This window comes from Patagioenas fasciata, chromosome 19 (genome assembly GCF_037038585.1).
Source record: "Patagioenas fasciata isolate bPatFas1 chromosome 19, bPatFas1.hap1, whole genome shotgun sequence".
NCBI lineage: Eukaryota > Metazoa > Chordata > Aves > Columbiformes > Columbidae > Patagioenas > Patagioenas fasciata.
The window spans coordinates 6657571-6671298 of NC_092538.1; the positions used below are offsets into that span (position 1 = coordinate 6657571).

The 13728-nt window shown below is 44.6% G+C and overlaps 1 protein-coding gene and 1 long non-coding RNA gene across 7 annotated transcripts in view; one reads left to right on the forward strand and one right to left on the reverse strand.

Moving 5' to 3' along the window:
* The window catches only part of COL26A1 (collagen type XXVI alpha 1 chain), a 160933-nt gene extending 148814 nt beyond the window's left edge, over positions 1-12119 (forward strand). For 4 of the 6 annotated variants that reach the window (XM_065853206.2, XM_065853207.2, XM_065853210.2 and 1 more), the window contains 4 exons: positions 2969-3013; positions 4323-4367; positions 5194-5278; positions 8575-12119. In XM_065853206.2, coding sequence (XP_065709278.1) covers positions 2969-3013; positions 4323-4367; positions 5194-5278; positions 8575-8747 — 348 coding nt within the window. In that variant the 3' untranslated portion in view covers positions 8748-12119. The remainder of the gene's footprint in view (positions 1-2968; positions 3014-4322; positions 4368-5193; positions 5279-8574) is intronic. The other 2 variants (XM_065853208.2, XM_065853209.2) reach the window with 2 other exon arrangements.
* LOC139829399 (uncharacterized) lies at positions 221-13078 on the reverse strand. The gene is made up of 3 exons (XR_011741876.1): positions 13009-13078; positions 12567-12662; positions 221-368 (listed from the first exon to the last, which is right to left on the reverse strand). It is a non-coding gene; the product is annotated as an uncharacterized lncRNA (long non-coding RNA).
* Positions 13079-13728: the final 650 nt, after the last annotated feature.

Here is a 13728-nt window from a genome sequence, read left to right on the forward strand (position 1 = left end):
AAAAGCCACTGTCTTTGAACTCTCCTGTGAGAGATGAGAACGTGGTAGGTGGTGGAGGATCATTCAGCAATTAGACCCTAGTGTGGAGCAGAGTCGAAGGAAGAAAGGTAAGGAAAAAAATATTGGATGGTACCTCTAAAATGATGGATGTCTGCAGTGGTGGCTGCATTGACAGCACCTTGTCCCGCAGCTGCAGGAAATGAGTTTCCTTTTCTGCCAAGTGCCACTTTCACGGTCGCAAAGATGGAGGTGAATACGGAGGTCACACCTGTCCATGGGTGGCTGGAGATGACGTGCTTCCCCCATGCGATTGCATCTCCTCTTCTTCGCTTCTGCTCACTCTTCCAATCCATAAGACAGAGGGATGTCTGAACCACCAAGACAGACAAAGACAAATTAGTTAACTCCAATTTGATGACTTCTCAACTTAATGAAATAACCAGTGACTGACTGAAGCTGTGTTCCTCTGTCCAGCCTGTGTGCAAGGAGAGCAAGTCCAGGTGGCTGGTTCCATCTGCCCCTGAGGCACCTCGTGCCAAGGAGCAGGGATATCTGGGGATGGAGCACGTGCTTTTAAAATGCTCTGGTTTCTTCTAGTATCTTTGCACGTTGTGTAGGGTGCTTGGCCCCTGTTCTTTTGTAAGAAATGACTTTCAGCTCCCTGACAGGCAGAGGCCATTTGAAGTGACTGTTAGGATTTTTTTTTTCGTAAGTTTCCTTGTGCAGTTCAGCCACTTTGGGAATGTATTTGTTTTACTGATAGATTAGAGACTGATACATTTCTGGGACTAGAATTTAAGATTCTGATAGAGAGCAAAACCTTAACTGATAAGATTCAGTGCAGGTTACCAACTACAGCTCATAGCCATTTAACATTAATTTTCATTAAAAAACCAAACAAGGCATGGTATGTGGGAAAGTATCAAGTTTCCATCCAGGAAACTGATAAGAGCTCTTCCTTAATGATTCATTTAACATTTTCCTTTAGTTTGTGGTTGACCATGTTGCTAACACTAGACTTATTTTGAAACTTATTGAGACTTATTTTGAAAGCTTTGTTGCACTGTGTCCATTCAGTACAGACAAATCCTTTGGATTTGATTTTGTTCCCTCCTTGTTAGCTCTGCAGAATGCAACTCTGCATCTAGATTTGGAACAAATGAGATTTTAAAATATCAGAATGTCTCGCTAAATAGAAAAATTCTATTTTCTGTCCTTCCTGTGTTAGCATGGAAAGCGAAGCCAATTGCTTTTTCTGGCAGAATTTCTGTAGGATGTTCTGTGTGCTTTTTGTCTTTTGCGAGTGTGGATTTGAGTGCTGGTTTTGACAACCACACGCTGCAATTTTGGGTTTGGTAGATACAAATTAGAGCTGGCCTTACACAGAGCGGAGGAGCTGTGCAGCTGCAAAGACAAGCAGAGCAGGGTTTACAATGTCTATTGAGATTTGAGAAGATGTTATTAGACATTCTTCCTGCCTCATCTCAGAAAGAAGAGACATAGAGGTGACCTGCGGCAGTCTGAGCCGCCCCTGGCTGGCACATCTGTACGTGTCCCACTCACCAGCATCTTTTTCTTACGCAGCGCCAGGGAGGGACACACCACATCATGTCCCGGCAGCAGTCAGAGCTGCTGGGATAAAAGATGTTTCTAACACCCAGCCTAAATATCTTTTGATCCCCTTTAAGCTGGTAACATCCTTTCCTCTCCCCCCTGGACACAGAGAACAGTCTGTTTATGTATTTTCAGTGTGTTGTTTTGTCTCCTCTCCGTGATTTGCCGCCTGCCTGTGCTTTTTCACAGGCCTCGCTCCCTCCAGTGCAGAATCCAAGTATTTGCCTTTGAAGATGCTCAGAGAACCTCACAAATTGGGTTCTCTTCTCAGCGCTCACGTCGATACGGGCCTTTGTCTGGTGCTCGCGAGCCCCCTCAGCTCTCTGTACTTACTTGTGTTTTGTAGATGCCCAAGGCCCATTGGTTTTATACAAAGCAGCAGTTTGATGGACACGAAAACAAAGCACCTTGCAAAAAACCACAAAGCTTTCTGGCAAATAATACAAAAAGCTGCCGCCAGCTAGGTAGTTTTGTTGGGGGAAAAAAAGGATGGGTTTGTTTCTGTGTGTGTCTAGGGGAGAAGAGCAAGGTTAAATATGTGGTTCTTTCATCAATGGTTTTCTGAAGATGCTTTTAAATTTTGCCACCTCTCCCCAGGCTCCTGCTTTTTCTTTAAATAATCTATGTCTGGTCTCCCAGTCAGGGATTCTGCCCTGCCCCAGCGTGCTGCAGGGTGGGGATCCAGCCCTGTGCAGGAAAACGGGGAAAAAGATGCTCGGTTTCATGGTGTTTCATTCTGCCCCAAACGAACACATAGCATTTCAAATTGTTTCTGTTTAAAAATAAAAAACAAACACCGCTGAGAACAAGGTGAAAATTAGCACAGCAGGAAAAACAAACCAACCAAAATATTGTAGGTGTGTTTTGATCAGTAGCTGTTGGGGTTAACGCGGGGATGTGTGTGTGGAGCAGGAGGCAGATTAAATCAGTGCTCTGTGGGAGTCCATGTACTGTCTGGGGCACCATCAGCCCATCAGTTTTACTAGAGAGAAGAATGTGGCATCTTTGTGAGAAACAAATCTCCAGCCAAATTCCTTCCTGGCATAATGTAACTGACTGCTGTAAAGTTCAAAAAATTGTTAATCGTCTTACTGAGAGGGTACTGAGCTGAGCAGCTCTGTATCAAACCAAACTTCTCCAAAGTGTGATGGGATTTGGAGCTGAGACTTGACAGAAAACCATGACCCCCTTTTGCTGTCTCTAAGTGATAATGTCAAGGGAGAGGAATTTTTTCATATTATCCCAAGTGTAAGGTTTTTCATTAAGCCATCTTAATTCCACTAGTAAAAATTACACTATGTTCTTGTCAAATGGAAAAAACATCTCCTAATGACACTTACTTTATTTCCAACAGGGGCAAGCAGGTCTGACTGGAGAGAGGGGCATTAAGGGATTTCTTGTAAGTGATGCACTTGCGGGGGTGTGCAAGCCTCAGCTGGGTTTGGTGTGCTCCTGGCACCGTAAACACCACCGAGTTGGACGGCAGGGCAACTGTCTCCAGCTCAGACATTTGTGCAACGGGCAACCTCATCTTAACGCATTCCTCTGTGGATGAAACGTTGTCCTCCGGCATGTTGAGCACAGTGCCAAAATGCCGTAATCAGGAAGGCAGCGCGTCCGTAGAGCTGTGCTTTGCTCGCAGGTCCCCTCCAGCCAAACCTGGGCAGCCAGAGCCCCCTCCCTGCCCCCTGAGGTTCCTGGCATGGTCAAACAACCCAAAGTACATCAGCTGCTCTCAGCTCCCTCTTTGCACCTTGGTCTGCCAAGCTGAGCTGGAAGCCCTTGAATGAGATTAAGAGATGTCTCCAAGTGATTTCTTGGCAATACCTGAACAGATGCACACAGGAGATGTCTGCACTGGCACACATGCCTAGGGTGCAAACAAACTGGTGGAGATGAAGGTTGGCTCAAAGTCAGCTAGTGGAGCAAACTGGACTTTTGTGACTGGCAGCATCCAGAGAGGTCACAGGTCCTCTGGGAGGTTTCTCTTCTCTCTTCCTTAGTTCTACCTCATCATTTCATACAATTCACCCAACCTTTTCTTTAGTCCTTCCTCCCATACCTACTCCTGCTTTGCAAGTATCTCAGGGATGTCCAACAAGTTGGAGGAGAATAGGCATTTCCATGCTATTTCATTCACCAGTTTGTTAACCTTATGGTTTAGTTTGTGGCTTAATGTCTCCATGTCATCTGTTCTTCGGGAAATGCATGAGCTTCTGGTTGGGGGGAACACCAGACTGACATTCACAGCACATACGGATCTTTGTTCAAGAAAAGCTTAACGAGCATCTTCAGAGGCAGAAAGTGATGTGACTAATTAATGAAAGATTGGAAGATTTTCTCTTTCTACATCAAAGATGAACACGTGCATGTTTGAGGGGGGAGCAGTATCTCAGTGTTTTAGCCTAAAGCATTGCTCATGGAGAGCTTCATGAGATCTGTATAGTCTTGTTGTGGGCCCAGGCCATGGCAGCCAGTCCCTCCTGCAGCTTGGCCACTCCTGGCCAAGTCCATCGGTGTTAGAAATGGTGATGAGCTCCCGGGAAGCTGACAGGGGACAGGACAGAGCTCACGAGAGCACTTTGGCCAGTTTATTTTCTACTGGTGACACACTTCTGCCTTTATATTGTTCCTTTGGAGGGAAGGGATGCAAATGATCCTGGGCAGAGCCAGTCACGTGAAAACAAATTTCTCTTTCTTTGTTTTAGGGTGAACCAGGCAAGAAGGGTGAGGAAGGTGACAAAGGCGCTGATGTAAGCACATTGTTTTACTTTCTTTTTTGTCTCTTTACTGTGCTTCAATCATATTCCGAGTGGCTGGTGGGTGAAGGTCCTGTCCACAGTTAAAAATGCAGAGCAAGCGATGACGTGAACTTGGGTATGAACTGAACACCCGCTAGAAGTCCTGGTCTTTGAGGCTTCCCTGGCCTTGTTGTCAGCTGCCCTTCTCTCCATGCTCTCTGAACACCTCTGCAGTCCCCAGTGGTTGTTGCACCACACAGAACTGTTACAGGGTAGGGAATTACCCCCACACTGTCCCTCCCAAACACTCAGGAACAGACTCCCAGAGAGATCAAACTACATGTGTAGAGAGAGTTGGACTTCTCACACCTCTACTCGCCCAGTTAATAAGGGAGCAACAAGAAGGTGCAGCCACGTGTCCCAGCTTCCTGGTGTAACAGCAAAGACAAAGCCCAGGTAACTCGCTGATGGACAGAGTAGATGTCAGCTAAGAGTAAAACCTGTCCTCCAGGTAGCTCAGCATAACTTGAGCTGCACAGGATAAAGGTTTGGCAGGAACATACACCCTGGGTTTGGCCCACTGCAGAAGCAGGAACCAAACTGAAAGGCTTGGCTTTGCGTCAGAGGCTCTGCAAACACAGGAATCAACTGAGGAGCTTTTCTTTAACCAGGGTTTTCTCCTGCATTCCTACTTAACTCTTGCAGTTTATCTCACCCTTTACATCTTTTCTTTTTTAAACATTCACACTGCATAGTTTGGCATTATGGAAGCAACATTATGAACAAGAAGCCTATTCTGCAACATATACTAATGTTACTTTTCTTTTCCCTCTTGCAGGGGGAAGGTGTTCAGCAGCTTCGAGAAGCTCTGAAGATTTTAGCTGAGAGGGTACTAATTCTTGAGCACATGATAGGAATTCATGGTAAGTGTCACTAAGGTTTTATTTTCTAGACAAGTGGGGGCTCTGTTCAGGCAGCTACTTGATGGTTAAACATCCTCCCAGTCTCCTAAACTCTCTGTCTAGTATCTATTTAAGCCAGATTTTCAAAACTAAAAGGATGCTTAGAACCGTTGAGGACCTAGAGCTTCCACCAACTGCAGTGGTTTCTCTGGCTTCACAGTAGCAGGTGAAGTGACCCCCACAATAATTTTTATTACAATCAAAAAGCCAAGTCAGGAGCAGCAGCTCAAGCTGTGTGGCACAGATCATCTACCAGCTTCCCAGGGAGCTGCTTGTTCAAGTCTTTAGGCCAGATCGTTTAATCCTGTTAATAGTGTCTTCCAAGTGACTTTAACACCACTGAGGCCCTTGCCCTGTGTAGCATTATATTTTACAGAGAAAGCCCAAGCAGCGCTACCATGTCACCCTAAAAACCAGTGATCCCTGAATGTCTTGTGATTATAACTTACATAAAACCTATTTTCACAGTCAGATTTAAAGAAAGTCTCACATGTTCTTCATTCAGTTAGATTTTAAGTTTTCTGTTGAGGCTGTCTGCTCTCCCACCACTGCTACAGGTGTGTGGTATCAACACTCAATGAGTGTTTTCTTCCCTTAATCAGAGTATGGGCTCATGCAATTGTCACAGATCAGGCTTCTCCCTTTGGGGTACTTGAAGCTCAGTTCTCTCACAGCTGCCAAAAGTTGCTGTGCCAATTTCTCCCCTTTTAGAAACACGGTAGAGGCAAAATGTTGTTTGGATCTACCATCCCAGACTGTGAGAAACAAGTCTGTTCCTTGGCACCAAGTCCCACAGCACTTTTATTTCTTATGTTCTCCCTGACGCATGGAACCTCATTCCTGGCCTTTTTGTAAATCGAGCTGCTCACACCTTCAGATCGACATCCACTTTTATCATGAAATGGCCTTTGGATATTGATTTAGCCTATTACAATGTTTAATAGCTAAAATGTCTGGCAGTTCCTAAGCGAGTGACTTAAAGCACATCTCTTGCTGTGCAGTAAAGCAGCCTGTGATTCAAGAGCCCACAGGCCCCTGCTGGGGCCAGCACGGTGCTAAAATGAAAATGCTGTTGGGCACGTCAGAGCCAGAGCAGCATTGGTGCAAGTGCTGTGTCCAATGGCTGGGGTGTCTGCGCTGCTCTTTAGTGGCCGCATGTCCTTTGGAGGCCCAAAGCACTATTTCCAAGAGCAATAGGCAGCAACAGCTGAAGCTTTTTGGGAAATCATGAATCACGAACCCATGATTTAACCACAGTCACCCTGACCTTACCTCTGCATTAATCCTGCTTTGCTTCGTATTTTCATTGGATTTTTATAGACCGAGGGCAGGAGGAGATGCTTGTATCTCGGCTCTGAGATGGTGGAGATACAAGGCAGATGCCCACTGGGTTACAGGCTGCGATCCATGCCCAGCCGCGGTGTTCCCGGGTACGAGGAGGGGAACCCAGTCCATAGCACTGCACAGTGTGTTTACAGGACCCAGGGCCCAGCTGTCCATTGTTTTTAACTTTTTACCTTCATTTATACTGGTAAAAAGCAAAAAAGTCAGCTCTTCAGGAAGCTTGTGTAGATGCCAGGGCTTGGGCTGGGGGACACATGCAGTTTTGCTCCTGCAGAGCTGCCTAGTTTACCTATTTTTAACGTTGTTTGGTAATACAGCAGCAACAAGATATGTGCAGTTCTTATTTTTAAACTGTCACGTTGGCAAACCGTTTTTACTGACATAAACGTATTTTCTGTTACTGCTTGGGATGGAGGTAAGTTATTTATACCCATGTGTACTTCTGTACCAGTGTAGCTGCATCAGCAAAAATGGATGTTTCTTAATAGTACAGCGTAGTTAAGCTATATTTACCTATATTGTGTGACTTTAAATAGTTCCTTTTTTATCCAGTGACTATAGGTTATTATATTGTTACTCGGTGCTTTTGAGATAGTTCCATTCTACAAGATAAGATATATTTTAGGCTCTGCAAAAATACTGTTTAGAAAGAGAACTTTAAAAGTAAAGCATTTTTTCTTTGTGCAATTATATTCATCCCTGTATGTGTATATGGTAAAAAAAACAACACCATAAAATAAGAAAACAGAATCTCCTTAAGCCCAGACCTCCCTGCACTGAAAGGCACCACACAGGTTTAGATCACCCAGCACCAACTCTCTGGTCGTGTTCCCACTGTAGGTGTTAAGGGTTTGACCGCAGGTTCGTGGGCAGCCTGACTCAGCCCAGCTTTAAAGCCCCACGCAGAAATGCCAATCCCATGCTCTCATTTTCCCAAGAAACTTCACAATCGGTGTGGTTTCCAAACCCACAGCCACCCAAGCAACAAGGCAAAACATACCAGCAAACAAACCCCCTCTCTGCAACGGGAGGCTGGTTTGAGTTTCTCTGGCCCAGCAGGACACGTGAAAGCCCAAACTCTGGCAGCACAAACCCTCCAGCAGCCAAACACTCACTTGAAACAGAAACGCTGCCTCATGGGATCAGACCAAGGCTGGGTGTCTGGCTTGCGAGGTTGGGCTCTTGGCAGGGAAACATGCAAAATGTCCAGCTCCGAAGGCAAAAGGAAGAAGAAATTGGGGCGTTAGAAATGATGAGGCAGCACTGAGTTATCAGCATCTGTGGCTGACTGCTGGGAAAATAGAAGAGTGGCCATAGCCAAAGGAATATTTAGCTTCGCAGGGCAGGAGGCTGCAGGAGGAGGAGGTGTGTGTCACTGTGAGACAAGCTGGGAGAATGGACGACTCATTTATTCCCAGCTTTATTGCTAATTTGTCTGTAGCCTAAGGTGGATCAGTCCTTTTGTTCAATCTTTTCAATGTCTCCTTTACAAGGAGTGGTATTTAATGGTATTTAAACCCTCGGGAGCATCACCTCCCAGTGACCGCTTGGCCTCAGCCTTCAATAACAGGAGTCTGTGGACAATGCTGAGTAGCAGCTGTAGCCCAAGCAAGTTTATAATCAATAAATGAACAGCGCTTTATAAATGGAATCACAAATGGGAACAGGGCCTGTTGGGCCATGTGCAGTAAGAGGATCTACCCCAGAGAGTTTAGATAGAGCAGAGGGAAGAGACCTAACACAGCAGTAGTGTGATGGCAGTAAACATGTAGCTCCACAGTTTCTCGGTGGATGGAAAGACAGCAGGAAGGCCGACCGCTCTTCCAGAAGAGGTATTGTTCAGAGGGCCCACATGCTCTGTCCTTAGCGTCCCCTGTTAAATAGCGCTCTCCCGTGACTTTCTCTCCTTACAGACTCTTTGTCTTCCATTGAGCCAGGCTCTGGACAAGACGTGATCCCGGGCTCCCCTCTGCGAAGCAGCATCAAGATCAAGCGTGGAGGACCCCAGCAGCCGCAGGCCTACCAGATCCTCTCTTCACTGCTGGATGACGGTGAAGCCAAAAGAAGAAGCAATCGGATGAAGTAGGAGCATCTGTGTGTTCTCCCTGCCTGTTCACCAGTTAAAGATACAGTATCCCAGTGCTTAATTGCAGAGCGCAAATGAAGTGGGTAGGAGGCTGGAGTGTTGGCAACTGGGTTTCCTCACCTGGCCAATTCTATGTCCTAATTGCAGGGAACGCCTTATCCATAGCTCAGAGAGGGTCTTACGAATGTTTTATCTTGATTTTGTTGGCTTGCCTTTGGAATACCGGATGGCAGGTATCCTCAGAAGCTGTCTACAGCAATGACACCTCCTGACTGTGTCTCAAGAGTTTAGTCCTCCCCTTGTTTCCTCACTGCCCTTGAAGGTTACTCAGTTAAAGCACTGCTTAACTGGCTGAGACGACAATCAATCCCACCTAGACTCAAAGCCAAGCCTTAGCCTTGTCCATTGGCATAGTTGGTGGCATCTGCTTTTATTTCATGTGGTAGTGTCTTGCTGACTTCCAGGTGAAGATACCACCTCAATAGGCCAGGATTTTAGGCAAAGAACCAATAGTAAAATTCAAAGAACATTTAAAACTCTTACTCTGAAAATTCAGGTTAGTCTCTGGTCTTTAGCATCAAAATCTTGGCTTTTCATGTTGCTAATTGCATGTGAGTGGCATTATTTCTATTTGTGGTTGGCTTAGGAAGGACTTTTGATGCAAATGTTCATGGCATCATTGATTTGCTATCTATCTTTGGTTAGATTAGACTGTTTCTGTGAAAATATAGAGCAGTTTGTACGAGATATGATGGAATTGTGCAAGAATTTTCCCATATTGTGTTCAGCTTGTGCATACACACAAGATAATTAATTAAAGTAGTAGCAATAACTATTCACAGAAAAGGATATTTTGCAATAGCTTCTTAATCCTACGTCAATAAGGAAAAATGTTTTCATGCTGTTCCTTTATTTTCTTGTCAGTGAATCCTTGTCATGTGAATCTGGAGACAGTGCAGTAGCAAACCCCAGCCTGAGGAATTAGTCTTGTCAAGCGCTTATCTTGCACTGGGAGTTAAATACAAAGTCATTTTACCTTTTGCAATAACTTGGTATTTTGGGGGAAGTCCCAGTTCCAGGGTTAAGAAGTTGAACCCGCCCTTCAGTGACAAATGAATCACTGCACCTGCTGCGCAAACCAAATCAGACAAGTTGATGTCATTTATGAAGACAGGGATTTTGTTAGAAAGGGCGAGACTAATCAACAGAACTGAAGGTACTATTTTATTTTTATCTCCCCCTCCCCAGTCCGACAGTTTTCAAATGGAAGTTTCTCTTTGTCACCTTATGGCAGAAGTCAAGCAATTTGGCCACATTCTGTTTGGTTCCTAGTGCAAGATACAGCCATGTGAAAAAGGCAAACTGTACATTGAGAAAGCGTCCTCATGGCAGTTTCAGGACCTAAACTAAACTAAAGCAATGTTTAAAAAGGGAAATGGCAAAATTTAGTTTCACTGGGTTGAATTTGAGGACAAGGGAGTACAACAGGGCCAGTCTCCTGTCCGTGACATTTTGCAGCCTTCACACTGAACTCAAAGAGACATTTTTCTTTCTCCAAGTTTGTCTCCCTGAACTCAAAGCTATCACATTAGCACTGTGAGCGCTCGCTTCGAGTCACTCACATTGGCTAGGATTTTGGATTTTAAATTATTTAAAATGAATTACTGGCAAGACAAAAAGGTTTGGGTTGCAACCATTTTAATTATTGACTTTTCCATATTTCTGTATGAGCTATGTAATTTTTTTCTCCCCACGCTTCTTGCTTTATTTAGCTCCATCTCTCTTATGCGGTACCGTATCTTGAATTTGGGGGACAGTTGGATTATACCAAATGGACTGTCTCAGCTGGGGTTTCATTCCTCTCTGCTTACACAAGGGTTGGACCACATTGTTGTGCAGTCCCAGTTTAATTATGTTTTAAAGGTGAACACAGCCTCACATGCTGACATTTATGATATTCATGACTAAGCAAACCACTCCAACCACATTTTTCCATCTTAGGCAGGATACTAAGATTCATTTTAGCCAGGGCATATAATGCATCTTGCCGCATCTATGTAACTTAGAGAGGGGATCTATTCTGAATGCGTGCTCATTTAGAAGTATATTTTAATTGAGATGTTTAGTGCTTTATCTTACATGCGTACTGTGCAATACCGTAGTGTGTTCTTTTCCTCTTTCTTTTCCTAAGACTTTTTTTGAAATTCTTTATGTTCTTTGAGCTCCAATGTGTTTCTGACCTGGATTGGTTCTGGTAGTAGTAACACATTTTCCGTGCCTTGAGCGAACCAGAAGCAGCACATTGCACAACCAAAAAATCTTGGCGATTCGTTCACCCTGATGTTCACCAGCAATCTGGTACTCCTGGGAGGCGGAAAATGCTTCTCTCCAGAGTATCTAATTTGCACTTATTGTATAGAATTGACAGCAACCCAGGGAAATGGGAATAAGGTAGAGCGAAGAGCCCTCACCTGCTCCCACCAAACTTCACAGTAATTTTGCCATCAACTTTCACAGGAACAGGCTATAGAGATCAGACCCAGATCTCCACCCAGCACGGACGGTGCTGCTGTCAGTGGAGCAGAGTGTATGGCTCGCGAGCAGCTCCCAGAGAGTCTGGGGCTCGCTCCCCGTCTCTGCAATGAACTATTTCAATACAGGAACCTGACCACTGCGACAAAGGCTTCTAAAAGACAATCAGCTTCTGGAATTACTGCTCGATACAATTGATGGGAAATCCATTCTCCACATTTACAGCCTCTGTCTTATTCAAGATTACATTCCATGTTGGCATTTGGTGGTGTAGGGGTTTAAACTACTCAGTTTCTGTGATTGCATTGAAACCAGGCAATTCAAAGGTGCTATAATTGTCCACAAAGCACATTTCCATCGACAGAGGGAAATGTTAACTTTTTCACTAGTTATTTTACACAGCATTTTTTTATTTATATCAGTGTGTTTCCTATGTGTGCAAATGGTCTCAGCTTCTCTCATTGTAATAAGCTTTACAACCATTTGGTCTTTTATAGGGCAGCCATACGCAGTATCTTGCAATCATGTGTAATTTCTTAACTTAGAGCAAGAATAAATCTCATCTGACATGATGAACTCATTTATGGCAGGCTCTAATGTTTGTTGTAAACACAACCTGTTTGTTCCACCTCTTGCATGGTTTACTTATCTGTTTTCATATTGCTATGTTATTGTTCAAAATATCTATTTCTCTTTATTTGCTATGGGTTTTGTTACTGTATATGGAATGTTTTGTATTCAGCATTTTCTTACAGAGCAGAGTGGGAACAGTATTCAAGAACCCACAAATACCAAAGACCTTTCATGTAATGCACTGAGAAATAAACATACTGTAAATGAGTCTGATGTCAGGTGTCCTGCATTTACACAGTCCAGAGCAAGTTCAAGCAACTGCATCCTGAAATTAGGGCATCTGTTTTTCTTTCCTGCCATCTCAGGTTTCTCTGACCGTATGTTTGCAGGTCTCTCAGAAAAATCAAGACCCTGCTTCTGGTCATCATCTGTGGGGTGAAGAGGCACAAAGGCCTTTGTTAACTAAAGCCAAATCTTACATTCTCCTCATCCATGATGGGATTGACTCTTCTGCAGCTATTGCAGGATGGCTTTGGCAAGCACCTCTGCCCTCCGTGAGGGTTTGAGATGTGTCTCTAGGATGCACTTGGTCACTACTCTGCATTCCCAGCCACACTAACCAAAGACGGGTTTAATTCCTACAGCAGCCTAGGTGAGTGTCCAAGCAGTGCCAGCTTTGAACATCTTGCTTGGCACCGCAGAGTGAGGCATTACCTGGCTGCGGCAGACGGTGCTGCAGGAGCTGTGCCTTGGTACCAGGACAGGACTCACGGCTGAGCTGGGCTCTCGGGACACGTCAGCTGCATCCGACTGTGGGACAGGGAAACAAGCCAGAGAGAATTCTGCAGTGCCTGTTGTTATTTGTAACTTGCCTAAGTTTCCTTACAGCTGAAGAAAATGGAGTTGGCTGATCAAAGATGGCAATGGCCACCCAATGGCCACTCCTGCAATCCCCTTGTACTTCTTGGGCATCTGCCTCCTCCAGACACTTGTGCTTTTGCTGAATTTGCCTCTGGGCTTATGGAGACACCACACCCCCCCCCAGTCATCACCTCATGTTACAATTCACACTGTGAGCAGAGGATGTGGTTAGGGACCTATATTTTCTTTTTAACCTTCCTACGATAGGAACGACTACCCATTTAGATGCAGCTACCTGTTTGCAAAGGGAGGCTTTACTCTGTGCGAGCCTTGGCTGGTTTTGTCAGAGATGTGACGGGTCCGGTTCCTGAACTTGTTTTTTATATCCTACAAAAACAAGAGATATGTAAATCACTGCTAATTTTTTTTCCCCACTGATCCGATTACACAGCAGATATGCAGATACCAATAACACAGCAGAGGCAAAGTCTTGTAAACACTGGGAAACGTCCGCAGTGTCACGGCCTCTGTTTCGTACAGTTTGCATCACTGACGAGGACATACTCAAGGTTACTGGATGCCAAACATTCCCATGCAGCACTTCTCTGGGTCTCTCAGGGTGTATTTATCTTGGGTTTTGTGTCCTAACACCTCCAACTCTGATAGATTTATCCTTGCAAAAAGTCCTCTGAGGGAAGGCAGTTCTGTTAATCGCTACTGTACAGATTGGGAGTTGCTGGATAAAAGGCTAAATTAATTTCTCGGGATGTTTGTGGCTGCACTGGTCTGCCAAGCACCAAATTAGCATCAGGCCCATGTTGGTCTCTGGGCCATTATGGCCACTGATTGTAATCACAGCTGGGGAAACAGCGCTTTTCCAATGCTTAACACAGCACAAGAAAAATCAATGGTTGAATTGAAGAGATTGAACTTCTAGCAGGAGCTGATTTTAAAGAAAAGAAATATATATACACACACACACACAAACACAATAAACAGTTACTCTTTCAATACA